The following is a 24,587-nucleotide window of genomic DNA, read 5'->3' as shown; positions in this document are numbered from 1 at the left end:
ATTCAGCAGCTTAAAGTTTGGATGGCCTCACTCTGGTATAAACAGGGACAATTGTTAGATGATGGCTGCTTAGGCAGTGATTCATAGTAGCTCTGAATGTGGGTTAGAAAGGGAAAATGTTGATTTTTTTTTCCTTGACTGCCTTGTACTTCATGTTAATTTTTTACATTCTTATCAAGCAAAGTTGAAGAATTAAAATGTGATAGTTAATGTATTTTTGTATCCAAATGCAATGCCTTTTTCTCCCATGAAATGACTGTTTATGTTGTATTCCCTGGCTGTACTTCCTCATCACTGTTGCAGTATTCTACACCTTCAGGATCTCCTACCAAGGATAGCCCAATTTTGTGGTCAGTATACCAAAGCCTCCAGCTGTTATAGGTACCGAATGTTACAGGTATGCTCACCACGCATGATGTAGAACATAAAGGGTAACATATAGACGCAGATATTCAGAACTTCTTTGCCACCAGTCCAAACACCATTATCAAATGTTGGTCTGAATGCCCTTCTGCTATGCTGGTTACCAAGCATATAAGTACCCCATTGGGGTTTCTTCTCTCCCTTATTTATTATGCTCATGTCATCCAGAAAGGGAAAATGTGTGTGGGAGGCAGATTCCCAATAAAGACCATCGCAACCAGTGTCTTTTTTTTGTTTGGGTGCTTCATGTGATCATACTCCGTGTTCTGTCTGCCAGGTGTTTGTGCCTAAGACCCTACATAGTTGCCTCTCCTCTTTGTCCACATACTTGGAGACCTAGCGTCTTAAGTTGTTTGCTGAGAGTGCTATGGCGAAATCCTCCTGTCCCAAGGTCCAGCCATCTGCCAAGAAAAAGTCCAAAAATGTCAGGCTCGAACCACTGCTGTCCAACCTCCACCGGACATCTCCCTAGAGGGTGATTAAAGCCCTGAAGACCATCTGGTGCTTGCTTTGGATTATTCTGCCATGACCCTTTCTGAGGCCAGCATAGGTCCAGCTTCTTGCATGTCCTCAGAAGCTTTTCAAACGTCTGTACCAGATGTTGAGCAGGAACCTCTGCTGATGATATCCAAAGGACTGAGGGTGATTCCTCAGATTTGTATGAGAGAGAGGAAACTTCTACAACTGTTATAAAGTCACTTCAGGATTCTGACCCTACAAGGGCAGTTTGAGCACATGTCCTACAGGAAAAGAAACAAAATAAAAAATAAATTTGATGACCATTCCTTCCAATTTATGGTTATTGACCAGGTAATACCGACATCAAATGGAGGCCCATGGTCAGTTAACCTGAAGCTGAAGGAATTATTTTGGCAATTGAGGTTAAATGCCTTTTCAGCGCCTGGACTAAATGATAATTGTTCGTTGGTGTGTGTTTGAAATATAAAAGTCTTCAAAGATAATCTGGAATACAAATTTTATTAAGTTAAGATTTTTTTTTTATGTCAGACTATGCACTATTATTTTTTTGATTTATTATTCTTGATTTTTATTAGTTTTGATTTAATAGATGATAGGAAGTGCCGTTGTATTGTGTTTTGTAGTAACTATAATGTAGGGCTTGAACGATTTCTATTATACATTTAATTTTATGAATGAAGTTTTAGGCTGGGTATGTGTCTTTAAGAGTAAAAACTTTTAATGGCTGTAGGGTATTTAAGTCAGTCATGTGACTATTAACTTGGTTTGAAAAAGTTCATGGTTTTATACTTTGTGGGCAAAAACGCTAACTTTGTGTACAACCTTGTGAATAAAATTGGTCTGTTTGTACTGCGGCAGTTGCCTCTGGATCCAGAAATTTGTTTTGCTTGGATTAGTTTAGGGATATTAAATACCAAACTTGTATGACCAGGTATGTTTTGGCTCTCCTTTCTCAGGTTTCTAAGGTGGTTTCTGGCCTTCCTGACTCTGAGGGGAAGGCTTTGGCCCTTTCCCTGCTGGACTCCACAAGTTGCTCACCCTTCAGTCAAATACAACTATCATGTAGCTGATGCCTCATCCAGGGCTGTTGCCTTTGGTTCAGTTATGAGGCATTGTTCGTAGGTGTGTACTAGGCTAATGGCCCTGGAGCCTTTACAAACCTAGCCCATAGAAGTGCCCTGGCATCGTGCCGCCCGACGTTGGTTCCCAACGCCTCTATCAAGTAGAACCACTGCAGTGATTCCGGGGGTGAACTTTCTATTACCCATCCACTCATCAAGATTTCTCTTGAAGAGAGTCAGCGAGGTGCTCTGCTTGACATGTATGAGAAGTCTATTCCAGAGCATGGGCAGTCTCTTGGTGAGGAATCTGTTCCCCTCCAGCATGTTCTGTTGATTGTGGTAATGAGGTTGAGGTCTCTGGAGCGTGTGGTGCGTAGGGATTGGGATTTCTTTCGATGTAGAATTTCTAACAGAGCTGGGTCAGACATGGCTTTGTAAGTCAAACAGAGATGACCTCTAAGTAGGCGATATGAAACAGAGAATAGCTGGAGTCTTTTGAGGCTGTCCATGTAGGACATGTTTTTAATGCCTCTGATCCTCTTCATGAGGTACTTCTGTGACCTCTCCAGCTGTTGCAGGTGTCCAGTGAGGTACATGCCAAATGGGGCATTATACTCTATAATTGGGAGGGAAGAGTAGAGAGAAACGATTACCTCTTTCTTCCTAGATGCAAAAGCCTTGGTAATGAGATGTGCCACATAGAAGGACTTTCTGACCACAGTGGTAATGTTGTGGTCGAAGGAGAGGTTGCTGTCAACCTGCATCCCCAGATTTTTATAACACCTTCATTGTTCAGTGGGCTCCCAGCAATGTGGTAATTAGTGGGAACTGAGTTTTTGCCAAAGGGGATGGAGATGCATTTTTTGGCGTTAAGCTTAAGGCCATCATTGGTCTCAGTGAGGCCTTTCTGTAGGATGTCTGCATCACTTGGGGAGTTAATAATGGTTCCCAGCTTGCAGTCATCTGCAAACGTGGTCAACCAGAGTCCCTTTGTGTTGGCCTGGACTTCTGAGAAGTAGATGTCGAGCAGGAGAGGATCCAGGACCGATCCCGGTGGGACTCCAGTTGTGACTGGTCAGCATTCTGACTTGGAGTCCGCTACTTTCACACTGTGTGTTCTATCTGTCAGCCAGTTTGCAACTTTATCAGTATTTCCCGAGTGAGGAATGGTGTCAAAGGCCTTGGCCAGCTCAAGGTAGGCTGTATGCACTGCCTTACCTTCATCCACAGCCCTGGTGACTGACTCAAAGAAGTCAACCAAGTTGAGCAGGCATGATCTCCCTTTCACAAAGCCAAATTGCGTGGGGTCTAGAGTTTGGAGATTTCCTATATCTTTGTTAATCAGGTCCATGATGATGTGCTCCATAGCTTTACATATCAGACTTGTCAGGCTAATGGGGAGATAATTCCCAGGGTCTGTAGTCGCTCCCCCTTTATGAAGAGGGGTGACTGTAGCAGTGCGCCATTCGATGGGGACAAAGCCTGAGGTGAGGCCGAGACTGAACAGGGCACACAGATGTGGTGCCAGTTCACTTTGTAGTTCATGTAGAACACAGCCAGGGATATTATCGGGTCCCATTGAAGCTGTATTCTTGGCCTTGGACAATGCAGCTTTAACCTGTGCAGCAGTAATGCTGGGTGCCTGGCATTGTTTTGGTATTGTGATTGGTCCTTTGGGGGGGTGTTAAAGTTGGCACTGAATCTGTTAGCCAGTATGTTGGCAATATCTGTTGGCTGAGTATAGGAGGTACCATTGTGCAGTATCTCAGAGCAAATATGGGTATTGCCATGGAGGTTCTTGATATAGCTATAGAAGGCTTTGTGGTTGTTTTAGTGTCTGCTGCAATTCTGCCTTCATAGCTGGCTTTAGAGGATTTGATGAGGCTAACAACTTTTTGTTGAGGCTAATAAGGGAGTTTTTCCAGTCTTGGGACTTCACCTTTTTCTGCAACAGTTTCTTCCTTCTGTTGTAGAGTTTAACGGCAGGGGACCACCAGATAGGCTTCCTTTCTTAGAGGAGAGTGTCTTGGTTCTGTTGGGTATGGCTAGTTCCATGCATTTGTGTACATGTTCGTACAGTGCATTGGTGTATGATTCGGCAATCATGCAGCTATTTTCCATTGGTATGGGTGCCTTGAAGTTAGCCACCTCTGTTTTTAGGAGTCCAGAATCAGCTTTGGAGAAGTTTTTCAAGGTGGTTACCTTTGCGGGGGTGTGTGGGTGAGATGTGGATTTCCATGGTGATTAGTTTATGGTCAGATCTGACCAGGGAGGGATTGACTATTGGTGTAGAGCAACGGTCACCCATGTTGGTAATAACCAGGTCAAGGATGTTGCTTCCTCTAGTGGGGGTCAGAATGAGCTGCTCCAGGGCATTGGAATTGATGAATTCCAGGAAGCGTTGGGCCAGTGTATTGATGCTTGAGTAATTTTCCCAGTTGATGGAGGGGTAGTTGAAGTCTCCAAGTAAGAGTGTTGGGTTGGACCTTGATAGATTCCAGGGTGCTTAGGAACATGGAGTGAGAGTTTAGGGACATGGTTGGGGACCTGTAGCATGCTATGACCTGTATTGCCGTCTTACCCAATGTTAGTTGTACCTGAAGTATCTCAGATGTATTATGCTGGGCTACTAGTCTGGAGGTGTGCATATTCATTATGAATATGGAGACACCACCGCCTTTGGAGCTTTGGTCTATGTTTCGGGGCCGAAAGGTGTGGAATGAGTTATAGCCTGGTAGCACAGGGGTACTTTCTACCGCTTTAAACCAGGTCTCCATTACAGCACAAATGTCGATGCTCTCCATTTTGAGGAGTGCTTTGAGCGAGTGCATCTTGAGAGTTAGACTTCTAGCGTTGAGCAGCATGACTCTCAGATTGCATTTATAGCTGTTACGGTGGTAATTTGGTCTTTGGAACCCTGCCTAAAAAAGGCACTATAGGGATGACAAGAGCCTTAGGCAGTACCCAGAAACCCAGGAGTGACAGATGCAGCCCATCTCTGGCAAAGCATCGAGGTCTGTCAGTCATGTCATCCCTAGCAGACAGATACTAGATCCCCTTAGAATGACACCAGAAACTTAGCCAATTGTTGAAGTCAATCATTTTTTGTTTGTACTGCAAGTCATTCTGGATGTTCATCGTGCATACAGCTGCAGTCATAACAGATGGGTTCTCCTGCCGTCAGGCGGGTCCTCGGTCGGCCGAATTCCAAAGTCTAGGTCCGGCGTCGGTTGTCGTCGCTTCTTCCCCGACGTCAGTGTGACAGGGGTATAAAGGAACCAGCCGACACCATTTTCTTCAGTCTTTCTTGCCGCGCAGTGCCCGAAGCAGAAGCAGTTCGCAAGTGCCGGTCGGCCAGCTCCTGAGATTACGAAAATTTGATACCGAAGTCTACTTGAAAGCCAAGTACCCTGTTGGGGAAACTTTTCTTGCCTCAGACCGATGTCAGACAAAGTTAATAATTGTATTTCTTGTGGGAAGCAAATACCGCATAAGGATTTCCATTCCCTCTGTATACCTTGTTTAGGCCCAGACCACGACGTCTCGGTCTGTCGCTTTTGTGCTACATTCAACAAACGCACCATTAAGCGTCGGGCAGTGTTCACCCAGCATTATTTTGGGAAAGCATTTAACTATATTATGTCGTCGGATACTCCGACTCCAGTTTTGTCTAAAAAACGCAAAGATAAGGACCGACACACGAGGTCCGCGGCCTCTACCGACACCACGCCAAAGCCGACTACACGTGGTCCGGTTCTCAGTGAGGCGCCTATGCAGCCTCTGACTACCGACGACACTTCTTTGGCGGTGTCTTCTGTGCCCGAGGTTGCAGGCTCCTCGGCCCACACCCTGACTACAGATACCGAAGCCACTCTTGGCGTTGTAACTCAGAATGTGGACAGGTCCACCTCCACTCGAGGTGTCTTCAGACCTTCCTCTTCTTTCTCCATCAAGGCTTTCACTAAGTGTAAAGCTGCCTTGCACTCTAAGAGACAAGCTACACAGGGCCCATCTACAGGCCCCATGCCTAAGAAACAGATGCTTAAAATGGCTGAGGATTTAATTACTCTTATCTGAGGTTCTTGGCCCCCACCGGACAAAAGGCCCAGAGTGGAGGAAGATTCCCCCTCCTCTGATCAGGGCTCCATTATTTCAGAGCACTCTGATGATCAGGAACATTCTTACTCCCCTTTTGAAGACTCTGATGCGGAGGAGTCCATCCCTTCTGTATCCCCCCCTGAGGATTACTCATTTGGGGAAACTTTGCATACCTTAAGGGAACACTTCCACTGGGAAGGCCAAGATTATTCAGATTCCAAGAAAAGACTTAGGGAATTTCTCTTGTTACCTCAACACAGGCCTCTGGCTATACCTCCTGGCTTGGACATCCTAGATGATGTTTACTCGGAGGCCTGCCTTAACCCGGACTCTCTACCTCCAGCTCCAGTTAAGCCTGACAGGTACTACAGGGTTCCTGACTCGCACCAATTTCTATACAAAAGCCATGCTGCTGACCCAGAAACCATCTCACAAGGCCCCAAGGGAGTTAAGGCCTCCACTGCTAAAAATCCATTACCTTCCGAGAGAGACTCCAGATCCCTAGAAAGGTGGGGAAAAAGGGTATATACCTCGGCTACCTTAACCATGAGGCCCTTAAACTGTCAGTTCCATATGCTAAAATACCAACAGTTTTTGTTATCACAATTGAAAAGTAAAATGTCACAACCTGAACAACCAGACTTGAAGGAGTTGCAGGATTTGATGCATAGTGCTGAACAAGTGGGTAAGCATAACTTACAATGTGGTTTTGATGCTCTAGAGGCCTCATGTAGAGCTGCTGTTACAGGATCAGTCATACGTAGGCATGCCTGGCTCAAGGAACAAGCCTTGCCTGATCATGTTAAAGCTAATTACTCGACGCCCCTCTTCAAAAGGATGTACTATTTGGTGCTAATGCTGAGGAGGTATTAAGGAAAATGGAGGAAAAGGCTAAATCAATGCAAACTGCGAAAGATTTTCTACAGGTAGAACCCCCACATTTTAGTAGAAATTGGCCTTCCAAAAACTGGTCCTTTCCTTCCATGGACAGACCCAAAGAGGCAGATACAGGTGCCCGAGGGGCAGAGGACAATCCCAAGGATCGTTTAGAGGCAGACAATGGCAAGCTCCTACACAAAGAGGTGGTGAGGATAACTCGCAGTCTTTCAGAAAGCAAACCCAATGACTTTCCCCTTTGCATGCCAAGCAAGTCTCAAATGGCAGCCCTCTTAGGAGGAAAGCTGGCATTATTTTCAAAAAATTGGCCTATTGTCACAAAGGACAAATGGATCCTGGACATTATAAACAGAGGCTACAAATTCCATTTTCACACACTTACAAAAATGAGAGGCATGCCAAACCTGCCACACAATCAAAGGGCAGAGGCACAAAGGCAAATTACAGATCTCATAAACATGAAAGCTATTCAAGAGGTACCTACGCACGAACAAGGTCAAGGTTTTTATTCCAGGCTATTTCTGGTACCAAGGAAGGGAAAAGATTGGAGACCTATTTTGGACCTATCCATCCTAAACACATTTATACTCGTACCAAAATTCAAGATGCTCACTCTACAGCAACTTCTTCCCATGCTGGGCAAGGAGTCTTGGCTGGTAACATTGGACCTCAAGGAGGCATACCTGCATGTCCCAATCAGACAAAATTGCAGAAGGTACCTCAGATTTCTTGCAGGTTCAACCCATTATCAATTCTCTGCATTGCCCTTTGGCTTATCTACTGCCCAGAGTATTCACAAAATGCCTGGCATCAGTAATTGCCTACTGCAGACTTCAAGGGATACAAATATACCCCTATTTGGACGACTGCCTGATCCAAGCGGACAGCAAGCACATTCTTCTGAAACATCTGGCTTATGTAATAATGTTGTTGAACTCTCTGGGATACACAGTCAACAAAAAGAAATCAAGGCGGATACCCTCTCGGAAGATAATTTTCCTGGGTGCCAATTTGGACACAAACACCCAGATGGCCTACCTCACGCCAGAGAAGCAGGGGCAACTAATTCAATACTTCAGAGCACTAGCAAATTGCACCAGGCTGACTGCAAGGAAAATCCTGCAGGCTCTGGGATTCATGGCATCTTGCATCTTACTAATCCCATGTGCAAAGCTGCATATGAGGAAACTACAATGGTACCTGAAAAACATATGGTCTCAACACAGCCACAGTTTGGAAACAATAATACCACTAATTCCATGTCTGCAAAAGGAATTTCTGTGGTGGGCTCAAGCATGTCAAACAAACACAGGTCTTCCATTCAGCAAGCCTCAAGCAGATCAAGTCATCACAACAGACGCCTCGGACTACGCCTGGGGGGCGCACATGACAGATCGGTGCATTCAGGGCAAATGGTCCCAAAAAGAAAAGCACCTTCACATCAATCAAAAGGAAATGCTAGCAGTAATAAATGCTATAATAGCTTTCAAGGACCTTCTACAACCAGGTCAACTATTGATAAGAACGGACAACATCACAGTTATGTGGTACATAAACAGGGAGGAACACATTCTTACCCCCTATGCAGACTGGCCATGTCACTTTGGAACATGGCCATGGACTTACAAATGGAACTACAAGCATAGTACTTGCCAGGCAAGGAAAACATGCTGGCAGACAACCTAAGCAGGAATATGACAGATCCATACGAGTGGAAATTGCATCCAAAAGTTTTTACAGAAATAATCCAAGAATGGGGAAGGCCAGACATAGATCTCTTTGCCTCCCACAAAAATCACCAATTGACAAAATTCTGCTCAAGGATTTTCCATCCAAAGGCCTGGAGAGTGGACGCTCTCTCTTTCAGTTGGACATCAATGACAGTTTATGCCTTCCCACCTCTTCCTCTGCTGCCCAAAGTTCTATTGAAAACCAGGGCAGACAGACCAAAGATGATTCTCATTGCTCCGGACTGGCCAAGGCAACACTGGTACCCACTCCTGAGGAGCCTGACGCATTCCCCACCATGGACCCTGCCTCTAATGCCTCTTCTTCTGACTCAGCACAGCTTCAAAACTCTTCACAGCCAGCTAAAAACACTCAATCTAGCCGCCTGATAGATTCCTTAGCATCACAACAGGCCCTACTCTCCAAGGAGGTGCAGGATGTCATTTTGGAGGCCAGAAGGCCATCAACTAGAAAAGCTTACTCCGCAAAATGGAAACGGTTTTGTGTCTGGAATGAGAAAAAGGGCCAGGATCCTGGAAAACTGAATTTACCTCAAATACTACAATATTTGGCTGAGCTGCTAAGCAGTGGACTTTCATTCTCCTCCATCAAAATCCATGCCTCAGCCATTTCTGCAGAATACAACACTGATCTACCTTTATTCTCTCACCCTCTCTTAAGACAGTTCCTCAGAGGGGCTAAGAATCTAAGACCTCCAAGGAAACAACCAATACCTGCTTGGGATCTTAATTTCATTCTGGAAAAACTGACCTTGCCTCCTTTTGAGCCAGCTGCCTCATCAGATTTGCAATATTTGTCCTGGAAAACAGCTTTCCTTCTGGCTGTCACCTCAGCTCGTAGAGTTTCAGAACTACCGGCTCTCATGGCTGTCCAGCCTTTTATCATTTTCCATCAGGACAGAGTTTCCTTACGAACCAACCCATCCATTATGCCTAAAGTGGTATCCAGGGTAGCTTAAACCAGGCCATACATTTACCTACTTTTTATCCTAATCCTCAAAACAAAGGGGAGAGATTGCTACATTCCTTGGACATCCACAGACAACTGTGTTATTATTTAGACAGAACAAAGCCTTTCAGGAAATCAGAACAGCTCTTTGTGTCCTATGCTGTAGGAGCTCAAGGAAAGCCAATTTCCAAACAGACAATCTCAAAATAGATAGTCCACTGCATACGCTTTTGCTATTCCTTTCATGGCAAAACTGTACCTACAGGCATTAGAACTCATTCCACCAGGGCCACAGCCACCTCTGCAGCTTTCCTCAGAGTAGTTCCTACCAAGGATATTTTGGAAGCAGCCACTTGGAGTTCTGTGCATACCTTCTCCAAGCACTACAACCTACCATTATACTCCAAATCTAGAGCTGGCTTTGCCACTGCAGTCTTGCAGGGCATTTTGACTCCTTCCAGTTCCACCTAGTGCCTACCACCCCTTTCTTAGCTTTGGGATTCTACCCATCTGTTATGACTGCAGCTGTATGCATGATGAACATGGTACAGTTTTGTACCTACCATAAATGTAGATGTTCGAGTGCTAATACAGCTGCAGTCCAGGTTTCCCTCCCTCCTTCCCCTCTTGGGACAGGCCTATAGGCTAACTCATCCTCATACAACCTGATTGGGGTATTTATTTATGATGTAGTTGCTTGCAACTACTGTATTTTGATTATATTGCACTGCATTATTACACAAATTTATGTATTGCCTTCCTTCTGGGGGCACCTGACATCTGGGGCAAGAAAAACTGAAGAAAATGGCGTCGGCTGGTTCCTTTATACCCTTGTTGCACTGACGTCAGGGAAGAAGCGACGACAACCGACGCCGGACCTAGACTTTGGAATTCGGCCGACCGAGGACCCGCCTGACGGCAGGAGAACCCATCTGTTATGACTGCAGCTGTATTAGCACTCGAACATCTACATTTATGGTAGGTACAAAACTGTACTTTGTCCTTGGTCTCGTCTTCAAGCTTTGCCTGATGACATCAAGACCAAACGTTTGGATATTCCTTTGGGGAACAAAAGTATTTTCGAATCTGCTTCTGCTGATCTTTTCAAGTCCCTCCAGGGTAAGGGTAAAACCTTGCAGGAGCTGAAACGTATTTTTGTTTCTCCTGTTCCTAAGTTTCAGAGGAACTGTCCTTATAAGTCTGCCTTTGTTTGTCGGCAATCTCACCCTCCTAAGGCTAAGAAGGGTTCTAGTCGTGTTACTGCAGCTTAGTCTACTCAGGCTTCTGCCTTCCAGAAAAGTTCTTTTCAAGCCTGGTTCTCTTAGACTGCTTGCTTGCTTCCCCCTCCCTCTGCCAGGTTCCCTTGTTTCTCCACCTTTCCCTGTCTCTTCCAAATTGGCTACGAATCACCTCAGACAGTTGGGTTCTTTTCATTATATGTCAGGGATATTTCATGGTTTGGAAGTCCCTTCCTCCCTTTTCAGCATTCCTCAGCTTTCTGATTTCCCAAAGGTTTTTCACTCTGCTTTGGATTAAGGCACTATTCGAGCTGTGCCTCCCACCCATGTAGGGAAAGTTTTTTTTTTCCCCAGAATGTTTTTGGGCGCACGAAAAGAGGTTACATGGAGACCAGTTCTGGATTTTTACTTGTCAAACATCTTTCTCAAAATGCCTTCCTTTCAGATGTTATCCGTTTAGACATTCTTTTCTCCTCTACACTTCCTCAGGTGTTTCTGATGTCTCTACATCTCAAGGCTGCATACCTTCACACCCACACCCACATCCATCATCTTTTCAGGAAATTTTTGTTTCTCTGTCTCTCTACTGCCCTAAGGACATTCACCAAATGCCTCACTCTTGTTATTGCTTTTTCAAGTTTCGAAGTATTTAGATTTTTCCCTATCTAGATGATCTGCTTATTCAAGCTCCCAGCAGTCTGCTTCAGGATCTCCACTTTACAACTTGCCTATTGCACCGTATGGGGTTCACCATAAATCTCCAGAAATCCATTCTGATACCTTTCCAGAATAGTATTTTCTTTGGATGGATTTTCATTTGGCCAGGGGAACTTCCCACAAGTTACCTCACTTGGTTGGGTGTTGTCACACAAGACAAAGGGTCTCCTATTCATCCTCACCTGTCCACTCATCAAATAACACCTCTTTTCCAAGGACTTGCTTCAGGATGTTCTTCATGTTTCACTGTTGTAGTCATCACAGTTGGGTTGTCCTGCCAGGGTAAGCCGTTGGTCGGCCCGAATACCAGAGACTTAGTATTTCTGTGTCAGTTGCTGTCGCTTGAGGACTGACGTCAGCTTGTCAGTAGTATAAAGTAAGGCAGTCGATGCCATTACACCAGTCTTTCTTGCCGTGGAGCCTGAATCAGAAGCAGTTCGCACAAGTGCCGGTCGGCCACTACCTGAGTTTTCGTTTCCAAATTGAAGTTGAAGTCTTATAAAGCCAAGTACCCCATTGGGGATCCTTTTTTTTTGCACTAACCAATGTCATAAAAAGTTAATAATTGTCTCGCCTCTGGAAAGCAAATACCACACCGAGACTTCCAGTCTTTCTGTGTCGCTTGTCTAGGCCCAGACCACGACGTCCCCCATTGTTGCTTCTGTGCCTTGCTCAACCCCAGAACTATCCGTCATCGGGCCCTTATTGTAGGCAGATATTTTCGTTTACAGTCCTCTAATTCCGATATGGCTTCGGTAAGCCATCCGAGGAGATCTTCTGAAAAAATGTAAAGATAAAGACAGAGACAGATTGCACAGGTCCAAACCTACTGACGACGCTTCCGTTAAGCTAGTAGCCAGTCCTCCGGTACTCATTGAGGTGCTTTCGCAGCCCCTGATGCCTGCTTCAATTGATTCGTAGGCCACTACCGAGACCCTTTTGGAGTCTGGTATGCCGCAAACCTCTTCTTCGTCTAAGGATCCTGCGGTCGTTTCTACCATGGATGGGTCTGGAGCCCGCTGAGCAAGCACCGGCTTCCGAGGAAGTCCTTCACATAACCGAATCTCAACACAAACCAACATCTTCTTTCGAGACTACCGTTCTTTCGAAAACAACTGAGTTCCTTAGGCCCAGGGTTCGAACCACACCCAAGAAACCGACTACCCACTCTCAGGTGGCTGCTTCCTTGCCTCAGTCTCAAATGCTTAAAATGGCGGAAGACCTTATCATGCTGATTAGGGGAAGCCAAGCTACCCCCTCCAAAAGGAAAAGAGATCTGTCCCCATTAGTTTTGTCTGAACAGGGGTCAGATGAATCTGATGCATTTGACTATGAAGACATGCAACCACTCTCCACTTATGAGTATTCTGATGCAGAGGAATCCATTCCTTCAGCCTCTCCCCCAGAGGATTTTTCCTTTGGGAAACCCTGCATACTTTAAGGGAGCATTTCCAGTGGGAGAGCCAGGACTACCCTCAGTCTAAAAAGAGACTCAGGGCATTCCTAGGGCTTCCACAACACAGACCCTTGGCCATCCCCCCAGTCTTGGATGTGGTGGATGATGTTTTTCTTGAATCCAGCTTGACTCCGGACGCCCTACCTCCTGCTCTCAGAAAACCAGATAGGTAGTACAGAGTCCCTGACTCACATAAATATATTTTTAAAAACCCAATAGCTGACCCTGTGGTCATTTCTTAAGGACCAAAAGGGATTAAAGCAACCTCTGCTAAGAATCCCACCCCCTCAGACAGGGATTCCCGAGCATTGGACAGATGGGGTAAAAAAGTGTACACCTCAGCTACTCTTGCTATCAGGGCAGTAAATTGTCAGTTCCATATGCCTAAATATCAGCAACATACCTTGGAACTCCTTAAACAAAAAATGCCTTCCTTTCCTGCTTGCGCAGAATCTAAAGATTTACAAGACTTAATGCATTCTGCAAGTCAAGTAACTAAACACACACTGCACTGTGGTTATGACACCCTAGAAGCTTCTTGCAGGGCAGCAGTCACTGGATCTGTCATTAGAAGACAGGCATGGCTTAAGGAACAACCCTTGCCAGACCATGTCAAATCTAAATTGTTGGATGCCCTCTTGCACAAAGATAACTTATTTGGCACTAAGGCAGAAGAGGTCTTAAAAAAAGATGGAAGGAAAAAGCAAAATCTATGCAAACAGTTAGATTTCTTACAGGTCCAACCCCCTAGGTTCAGCAGGCATTGTCCCTCCAAGCACTGGTTCTTTCCTGCTCCAAGTAAACAGGCCCAGTGGAAACAGACCCCCCCCCCCAGACACCAGCCCCAGGGAATGCAGAAATCTAAGCAGTGGACTACCTCCACTTCAAAACCAGGGAGTTCTAAGCCACCCCTTTATGATAAGAACTCACAATGACTCTCACCTCCTCCCAAACCCCCCTCTGCCCACCCTCACTTAAAGGAGGAAAACTCTCCTTTCACTCAAGCACCTAGGCCACCATTACCAAGGACCAGTGGGTTCTGAACATTGTGTCTCAGGGATACAAATTCTCCTTCCACACCCAAAAGGGTTCCCAGATCTTCCACCAAATCAGTGGGCAGAGGCTCAAAAGCAAATCCATTCCCTGCTCTCTTTGAGAGCAGTAGAGCACATTCCTGCAGAACAGATAGGCCAAGGCTTCTACTCCATACCTTTTCTGGTGCCCAGAAAAGAGGGGACCTGGCACCCCATCCATTGATCTATCCATCCTAAACACCTTCCTGGTGATCCCAAAATTCAAAATGCTCACCCTCCAGCAGCTGCTACCCATGCTGTCCAAGGACACTTGGCTAGCCACCCTAGATCTAAGAGAGGTCTACCTCCACATTCCTATTGGAATCAAGCAGGAAATATCTCCGTGTCAGGGTAGGATCTCAGCACTTTCAGTTTTCTGCACTTCCCTTTGGCTTATCTAGTGCTCCCAAAGTTTTCACAAAATGTCTGGCTCCAGCCATTGCCTTTTGCAGACAAAGAAATATTCAAATTTACCCCTACTTAGATGGCTGCGTTATTCAGGCAGACAGCCAGGAAAAGCTACTCAAGCACCTGGCCTTTGTAAAGACCCTAGTAACCCCCCTAGGGTACTCCAACGGAAAGAAATCAAAACAGATGCCCATCCAAAGGATAATCATCCTGGGAGCAAGTCTGGACACAGCCTCCCAGATGGCATTCCTTACACCACAGAAACAAATTTTCCTGACAGCCTACTTCTCTCAACTGTCCACCAGGCTCCAGTTTTCTGCAAGGAAAATCCTGCACGCTTTGGGGCTTTGGGGCTCATGGCATCGTGCATACTCCTCATTCCATATGCCAGACTGTTGTACCTAAAGAACCTTTGGTGTCAACACTCTCAAGACCTGAAAACTCTTCTACCTATAATTCCTTGCCTCAGAAAGGAATGTCTTTGGTAGGCAAAAGCATGCTCCCACAACCAGGGACTGCCCCTCTCCCCACTCCCTGCCACTCAGACTCTCACCACAGACGCATCAGACTAAGCTTGGGGTGCACGCCTGGACGGCAGGTGCATACAGGGCCAATGGAGCCCACAGCAGATACCCCCTGCACATCAATCAAAAAGATGATGGATGTGCAGCACACCTGGATAGCTTTCAAACCGCTTCTCTCTCCAGGAGTTCTCCTGATCAAAACAGACAACACCACTGTGATGTGGTACATCAACAAGCAGGGAGAGACTCACTCCTACCCTCTATGCAGGTTGGCCATGACCCTTTGGCTCACAGCCTCTTCCATGCAACTACACCTGTTAGCACAGTACCTACAAGGCTCTCTCAACTCCCTGGCAGACCAATTAAGCAGAAACCTTCTGGACATCCGCGAGTGGCAGCTCAGCAGAAGTACCTTCACCCTAATAACTCAGAAATGGGGAACTCCAAAGGTAGACCTCTTTGCCTCCCACACCAATCATCAGCTCAGCAGATTCTGCATCAGGGAACACCACTGCATGGCTTGGAAAGTGGATGCCCTGTCCTTACCCTGGGTCAACCTCTCTGTCTATGCATTTCCTGCCCTATCTCTCATCCCCAGGGTACTGCTCAAAATAAGGGAGGAAAAACCAAGGACCATTCTTATAGCTCCAGACTGGCCCCGACAACACTGGTACCCTTTCTTGCACAGCCTGTCCCCGCCGCCTCCATGGTATCTTCCGCAGATTCCAAACCTCCTAACCCAGAGGGAAGGGGAATTCCTGCATCCCCAATTGCAGACGCTCAGTTTGGCAGCTTGGCGTATTCCCTAACCCCGAACCAATCTGCCATCCTCAGTAAACAGGTTCTGGATGTTATCCATGAGGCCAGACGCCCTAGCACCAGAAAGTCTTATGCAGACATGGAAAAGGTTCTGCACCTGGATCCAGGCTAAGGGGGCCAAAATGGCACAGCCCTCCATCCCTCTCATCCTGGATTACTTAGCGGACCTTCTTGCACAGTGGTCTCTCTTTCTCATCTATAAAAATTCATGCCTCTGCTATTTCTGCTCATTTTCACACTGAGCAGCCCCTTTTCTCACACCCTTTGATCAAGCAGTTCCTCAGAGGGGCTAGCAATTTGAGGCCCCCCAGAAGGGCATCAACACCAGATTGGGACCTTAACTTTGTCTTGGAAAAGCTCACCCTGCCTCCTTTACTACCAGTTTCTTCTGCAGAGCTAACATTTCTCTCCTGGGGGGACAGTATTCCTTCTGGCCATCACTTCAGTCAGAAGAGTCTCTGAGCTACAAGCACTCATGGCTGTGAAACTTTTCATCATCTTCCATGCAGACCGGGTATCCCTCAGAACTAACCCATCCTTCATGCCCAAGGTGGTGTCCAGTGTGGCTCTCAGCCAAACCATTCATTTACCCACCTTCTTTCCTAATCCAGGATTCTTCACTCTCTAGATGTGCACAGACAGCTCAGATACTATCTGGACAGGACTAAATCCTTCAGAAAGTCTGGCCAGTTGCTGGTTAGCTTTGCTACATGGGCAGAAGGCAAAGCCATTTACAAGCAAACTATTTCCAAATGGATAGCACACTGCATCCATTTCTGCTACAAACAGTATGGTAAGCCTCCCCCCAAGGGGATCAGGACACACTCCACCAGGCCAGCCTCCCCCTCTGCAGCTTTCTTCAGAGGAGTCCCCACCAAGGACATCCTGTAGGCTGCCACCTGGACATCTGTTCACACCTGTACCAAGCATTACCAACTGCCTCTCTTCGCCAAATCCAGGGCAGGGTTTGCCTCTGCAGTTTTGCAGGGCATCCTAGCCAGCCCATAGCTTCCTTGACTGCCTCCACCCATTTCCTCAGCATTGGGAATCTACCCAAATGTGATGACTGCAACAGTGAAACACGAATAACATAGTACAGTTGTGTAGACTTACCATAAATGCAGATGTTCGAGTGTATTCACTGTTGCAGTCCCTGGTTTCCCTCCCTCCATACCCCCCCCCTTTTTTCTTTTTCTCTTTTTGTTACCATTTTTTCTTGTTCTCCTTTCCTTACAAGGGACATATTGGTATTTATTTTCCACTGGTAGGGTTCTTCCACCAGAATCTGGCCTCCTACTTTGGGGGCTCCTGACAGGTTAGGACAAGAAAAACTGATGTAATGGCATCGGCTACCTTACTTTATACTACTGACGACCTGACATCAGTCCTCAAGCGACAGCAACCGACGCAGAAATACTAAGTCTCTGATATTCGGGCTGGCCAAGGGCTACCCTGGCAGGGATAACCCAAATGTGATGACTGCAACAGTGAATACACTCGAACATGTACATTTATGGTAAGTGTACACAACTGTACTTTCTGCAGGAGGCTAGGAAACACATTTGCAGAAAATCATATACGGCCAAAAGGAAGATATTTTTTGTCTGGTGCCTCTCCCACGAGGTTCCACTGGTTATCTTGTGCTTGTGTGATCTACTCCATGCTGATTTGGCATATTCTTCAGTGAAAGCTCACCTGTCAGCAGTTTCTGCTCATCTGCCCTTAACTCCTCCTCTGTCCTCTAGGTTTGACGTCATGTAGTTCCTTAAAGGCATCCTTCATATCAGGCCAACTAGGAAAGCCTATTCATCCTTCTTGGGACCTTAATTTTGTACTTGAAAAATTGACCCAGGCTCTTCTTGAGCCTAATTCCTAAGCTTCCTTGCAACATTGTAGTTGGAAGACTTCTGCTTTTGGCTTTTGGTTCAACCAAGAGAGTGTCTGAACTTCAGGCTCTCATGGCCGTTCTTTTTTAATTTCTGGTAGAGACAAGGGTGTCTCTTCATACCAGTCATTCTTTTATGCCCAAGGCGTTCATTGACTTGTACCTTAATCAGTCTGTTCATCTTCCTTCCTTTTTTCCTTCTCCACAGTCTACCAGTGAGAAGGTTCTTCACACACCTTGGATATGCATAGACAGCTTGGGTATTATTTAGATAAAACTAAAGTTTTTCACAAATCTGTACAACTTTTGTTCATTTTCATCCCAAGGCTTTGGATTTGGATGTTTCTAGGCAAACCATCTCATGGATTTCTAAGACCATTTTCTTTTGTTGTTGTTCAAAGGTCTGGATACCAGTTCAGTCCTTAAGGCTGCTACCTGGTACTCTGTTCATACTTTCACTAAACATTACAAGTTGGATGTTATTTCCAGGTCTAGGCCAGCCTTTGCTAGGGCTATCCCCATGGGTTTGTGGATGTTTATTCTGTGCCTTCCTCTCCTAGGCTTCCTATTGAGTTCTTGTACTCTCCCTTCAGTGAAGAATACTGCAACAGTGATATGGAAGGACATAGTTCAGTTGTGTAAAATCTTGCCATAATGGTAGATGTTAGTCTCTTCACTGTTGCAATATGCGGTTTCTCCCTCCTTCCCTCTCTGTACTGACTCTTGCACTGTGTTCTAGTTGCCCTCCTTATTTTTATTTCTGGATGCACATGTCCTCCTTTGTCCCTGTGGGTATTCTGTTCCTTCTAGAGCTTTTTCAGTTCTTTGTATGTGCATCTTAGACTTTATTCTCTACATCATGTGCAGGGAAGCATGTGTGTGAAGTGCAGCGCCTTTAAGAGCTGAAGGCTTTGCTATACTGGCTGGACACTGGGCTATCCTCTTGGCAGGAAATCCCTTATTTGAAGAATACTGCAACAGTGAAGAGAAGAAAGTCTACTGTTATGATAAGATTTTACACCACTGTACTTAATCATTACTACAGATTTTGACAAAAATATTAGTATTGCAAATTCAATTCTTGTCTAATGTGTGTGTTTGGTGTGTACTGTTGAATAAATATTGTATTTTTAGAGAAACTTTCCAAATATCAAGATGTCATTAAGCAATTTTAAGAATCTTTTTGTTTAGTTTTCACAGATGTGCTATTTCAGTTTCACCTGTAGCACACATCACTTTGAACTGTACAGTATTTTCTTTGACCTTAATCTATATTCTTTGCTTGCAGTACCCTGAAGACTGCCAAGAGTCTGGCTCACCCTTTGTATTCATCTGCACAAATCCTCAGGAGCTCATTGTAAAATTTCCAATGAAAGGAAAGCACAAAATATGTGAGTTAAACTTTACTTGTGTTATTTCATGATTCCTTGTAATTTCTCTTCATGACTGATAATCCTGAACTTTATAAAGATAACAGCAAGACTTGCTTTTTCTGTCAATTTCTTTATATCACATAAACTCTTAGGGAAACTACATCTTTCTCAAAAGAATTAGAGGCTTACCTTCTCAGAATATCCAGATTTTTGCTTTCTATTTTTGGTCCTTTTTCCATAATTATTTTTTTGAAAATTAGTGAGGCTTTGAAGTATCTAAGTAATGGTAGACAGTTGATTTACAGAATTTATCATTCAGAAAATGCATGCTAATGCAAACCTGTTTTGTCAGCTTTCTAAGTTTTTTGGGTGCAATATTTGATCTGTCCCCAGTTTTGGCCCTTTGCCTCCCCATTGCTGTGTCCAGAATTCTTGTGCTAAGAGGTTGAGAGGTATGATTAAGAGGAGTCAGGTGGTCCTTAACATTTCACAAAGCTCCACTGAGGTCCCACTTTGACAATATCAGATACATTATGGCTTGGGTTTGTGAACTCTGACAAGCTGCTAACCATTTTAGACATATTCATTGTGAAGAGGAGCAGCAGAAACAACAGTCATTACATTTTGATGGTTGGTCAGCCCTTGCTAAAGTTAGAACTCAAGAGCAATCCAATAATGACAGTAAATGTTGGAGATGTGATAGGGAAGACAGAGGTAACAGGGAACATGTTTTCTGGAAGTGTAATGAGTTGGCTGACTTTAAAGATTCCATGCAGACTGCTCTGTCGGAGATGCTGGGTGAGCAAATTGGAGTGACTAGGGAGATGATTTTTTGAGGTCTGATATAGAGGTGGAAATGCCTAGACACAGTAGGGCCTTGCTGAGTCTAATTATGATGGCTGCCAAAAAGGGAATAACTAGAAAATGGAAATCGGAGTCTAAACCAACTTTACTAGAAGTTAACAAATATAGTAACAGAGAGAGAAAATAAGTGAAACTGGGATCTTTAGAAAAGGGTAGGAGTAAATTACACAGGAAAAAATGGGAAATGTGGGAAAACTACATGCAGAGGAGGAACAATGTTTAAAAGAAAGTAGAATCTGATTTAGCTATGTAATGGATGAAAGACAATGACTGCATATATTAAAAGTAATGTATAATGTTTGCAACTACAGTTGTGTTAGCACAGTTTGTAAGGTATGATGTTTGCATTTGAGATTGTGCTGCTTTGAGTTATTTTCATTTATTTAAATATAAGATTGTCTATATCACACATGATAATTTAATATATTTCTTGTTAAAAAAAGAGCAGTACAGTAGTAGCATGCGTCTCATGGGAGGCAAACTGAAGTTAGAGGGCTCTGCTCAAGAAGAGTTAATGCTGTTTTGTTGAGGTGGTACAGGGCTAATCCTGTTTGAATGGATAATCTAATAATATAGTGGCAGGTTCTTAAATGGGTTGGGGTATGCTTTGGGCTAGCATAATGGAAAGTGAAAAAAATTGCTGGGGAAGGTAGAGAATGGCCACGTAGATGTTAGCAAATAACTAAATTCCAGCTAGGGAAATCAGTCTTGTAATGGTAATTTGAGTGACCATAAGCAAACATGTTCATTTTCTGTGAATTATGTCAAGGAAACCTGTATTGACCCAATATTTGCAAGTAAAGTGAATTTGTTAAACTGTGACCCTGTTTTTTTGTTTGATATACACAGTTTAATTTGTGCTTATATGTTTTCACATTAGTGAAATTATTGGAATTTATTGAAATTCTCAGTAATTTGACGTTTCTTCTCAACACAGAAGTAGATGTTTTAATTCCTCATATCCCCTGCAGTGCATGCTCACTATCAACATTTTAACTGAACAAAATAAAAAACTATTAAACACCCGTGATTTCCCATGGGTGATGCATTCTTCATGGGCTTTTTGTCTTGTCTGTTCCCTCATTGAATATTCACAGCTGCCTGTAGTATATGTTGGTAAGTGAGCTGGAGGTATTTCACATTGCCCCTTTGTCCCTAGGGGAAGGGAGTATGTGCTTGCACATTATTTGATGGACTAGCATCCTGTGCAGGACTGGATCCATGATTTACACTTTTTCTCAGCTATGGTAGTCCCCTTCCCCCTGTTGTGAATAGGGGAAAACAGTGTCAGAAAATGGATTAATGAATGTTTTAACTGTTAAAAAATGGTTGCAGTTATGCTATTGAACTAGTATTTAAGTTAATACCATATAGAAAATAGTATACCTATTAATAATTGCTTTATACATCTGCAGTCCACATATGCGGTACTTTTCAGTTTTTAGATATTGAACAGTTTCTTGTTTTAAAAATAAAGTTCTGCATTATTATTTGTTTCAGTACTTGATTTTTTTGTGTATGTCACATCACCTTACACGTGATTTCATGATGGCCTTAAGTTCCATTAAGCAAAGTGTTTATAGTATTACTTCTTAGTTTCTCTACACTAATGGAGCTTAAGGACTTTGATTGCTGGATTCCCAGAAGTTGCAGGGGAAACATGGAAAGGTTATTTATGGAATGAGGGGATCCTGCGCTTGTGACACACACAAGTGTTCATCACAGCATTCCTGGCCACACCTTCCAATCAGTATGTCTACCTCTCTGTCTGTCTGCCTGTTTTTCTACAAGTAGCCCTACAGCGAATGGGTGCCAGCCATTTAAGACTTAACATCACTTCTGGGAGTTGCCAAGGGACCATGTTTCATCCTTTTCAGTTATCTGATCTTCAGAGGCGCTCCCTTTATTGGTTCCTGAATACTCACAGTTCACACTGGAGTTTTATTCCATGATTATGTTTAGTATGCTAACTCCAGTAAGAAAGTTGTACTGTTCCATGTGCTTTGATGATGAAATTACTGCTCCATATTTTAATGTTTTTTGATGTGTGCCAGTAACTGTGTAAATATATAGCTGTTTTTAGTTGGGTCTGAGGTAGACTTCTTTCAGTGACAGTATATGATTTTGATGGACTGTCACATATGATGGACATTTTTAAACTTTACTTGAACTGCTTTTTGACTTTTGCTTTCTATAATTTTTTGTTATTTATTAATACAATAATCTTGATGCCCATGCCTTTTAATGAAGTCCTGTAGTGTTTTGCATGTTGGGATTCAAACGACCATTTTTGAAATTGTTTCTGACAAAATATTATCAATTTTTACAAAATGTGCCAACTTTTTATCTGTCTGTGTGAGGCTAAAACAACTTGAGACAACCAGCAAATTAGTCCATAACTCTCAACTGTCCAGATTTTCCCAGAACGTCCATATTTTTGCCTTGTATTTTTTGTCTGTTCCTCATAAAATGTTGGTTTTCTGGCACATCACTGGCTAATTATCGAGGATTTAATTAAAAAAATAATGACAGTCGTTTGAGTTTCAGACTTCATAACAATCAGAAAATTAATGCTAATGGGAAACATTTTATTCTGTCAATTTTTTAAGTTTGTAAGAGCTTTAAAAATTGTCCCTATTTTTAAGCATTTATCCACCCCATTTTTTATGGCTTTGTTCAGATTTCTTGCTCTAAAACGTTGAGAGGTATATATATTACTAGTTTTGTAAGAGGTCTTTGTGCTTAAATAAAACTATCTTGTTAAAAACCTGTGATGTCCTGTCCCAAACCAATGCCAGCAGAGTCCAATGTTTCCAAAGTCCTTGCAGTTGGGTAGTATTGCTCTTTCTTATTTAAAAAAATGCATAAAGCATAGATAATACTTTGACCCTTTTTGCAGTCACATTTCTCACTGTTACTTTGATCTTTCATGAGCGAGTCTATCCATGTCAACTCCTAGAACTAGCTGCTGCAGGCACTAGTCAGCTTAGCACCTAAAGCTTTTCCCAGGTTCATACTTCTGGCTCAACTCCTATAGTGCTGTGTATGTCGTCTCTTTTCCAGATGTCTCTTGTCGTTCAATACACCGCATCTGAGCAAATTGCCACAAGTTGTATTTAATGTTTTTCACTTGCATTTTTGTTTCCTTTTCAGATTATTTGATGTCTTAACATCTGCCTTGCTAGACCATTTACTAGATTTGCACCTCTGGTCAGATATTTCCATTTTCTCGTCCAATTTTGAGGTTTGTGATTACCTGCCAGCTCTCATGAGTCCTAGGCCACCATTTTGTTGTTTTTGGCATTACTATTTGCTGTCTAGAGTTTTCTGTAGTAGTCACTTTTGTTGAAGCGCTTGATTGTAATGTAACTTCTTGGTTATAGAGGCTAAACATTCAGGTTTTCAAAAGTGCTAAAAGTATGACCACAATATCTTCCAGCCAGGTTAGCGTACATTGTGTATCCGGGATTGACTGTGTGAGGAATGTGGTAATTTATTTGGGCTTTTGTGTGTCTGTGTCTGTGTGTGTGTGTCTGTGTGTGACTACACATGTCCTGCACTGCATGTCCGCCCTTAGTCATGAGGATACATGCTGGTATAAGCGAGATATATGGCTGCGCCAAAACACAATTTGCATCTTTATTGTTTGGTCTGCACATTACCCCAGGAGTCTTTACCAAGTACCTTGCCCTAGTCATAGCTCTTTGCAGATGTAAAAGCATTCTCCTACTTAAATGATTGCCTTAGTTCAGCTTCCTCAACCCAAGGCACTCTGGCATCTCTTCAATTTACTGTACACCTATTCAGCAACCTGGGCTTCAAGCTATACACAAGAAAGATGACCTGCACTTCAAAATACACTCCAATTCTACTCTTATAGCAGACCTAAGCTCAAATAATAAATCCCTATTGATAGTAACAAAATCCAGTAACAATTCTAGTGATTTTATTTACTCTCTCAAAGATTTGGAACTCTATTTCTTATCCTGTCAAGCTAGCAGAAATTGCCAAATTTGAAAATGTAACTCAGCACTTAAGCACAAAGTGTGAGGTCCCATAATAATCCTAAAATCTCCCCAAAACATCTGAATATCATTAACTAAAATAGCACCTATGTGGTCTTCTCTCTTCTCTTAAACGTTTTTTTTTCTGATATTCTTCCCTGTCCATAATTTAGTTTCTTCACCCATGCTTTTGCTTTTATACACCTTTCCTGTTTTTCACTAAGAATCCACACAGACTTTTCGTAGTAAGCTATGCTGCTACCTAAACTACTGACTACACAGAAAACTGTGAACTTTGTCTAATATATTTTGTAAAACTATTGGTAAATAATATGTAATATTGAATGTACTATACTGGGAAAATGTAAGTAATATTTAACACTGTATGCAAATTATCTGGAGGTTGTTATAACAGTGTTTTGAACTACTATGTAACACTATGTACATAAAAAAAAATACGTCATGGAGCTTTTCTCCTTTGGCTTCCAGCGAAAAAGGGTCCCTACCCAGTCAACAGATAGATAAATATGAATCTGAAAAAAGTTATCCTTCATTCTTGTCAGCAGGATA

At 43.5% G+C, this 24,587-nt stretch overlaps 1 protein-coding gene across 1 annotated transcript in view; it reads left to right on the top strand.

Moving 5' to 3' along the window:
- Positions 1-24,587, top strand: part of TRIP4 (thyroid hormone receptor interactor 4) — a gene marked incomplete in the record, with an annotated part of 1,109,057 nt that overhangs the window by 969,581 nt on the left and 114,889 nt on the right. The window contains 1 exon segment of the mRNA XM_044077489.1: positions 19,065-19,167. Coding sequence (XP_043933424.1) covers positions 19,065-19,167 — 103 coding nt within the window.

Source organism: Protopterus annectens, chromosome 7.part0 (assembly GCF_019279795.1).
Source record: "Protopterus annectens isolate FY-2018-M chromosome 7.part0, PAN1.0, whole genome shotgun sequence".
NCBI classification, from domain to species: Eukaryota; Metazoa; Chordata; order Ceratodontiformes; family Protopteridae; genus Protopterus; species Protopterus annectens.
This window is presented reverse-complemented; position numbering and strand designations above follow the sequence as displayed.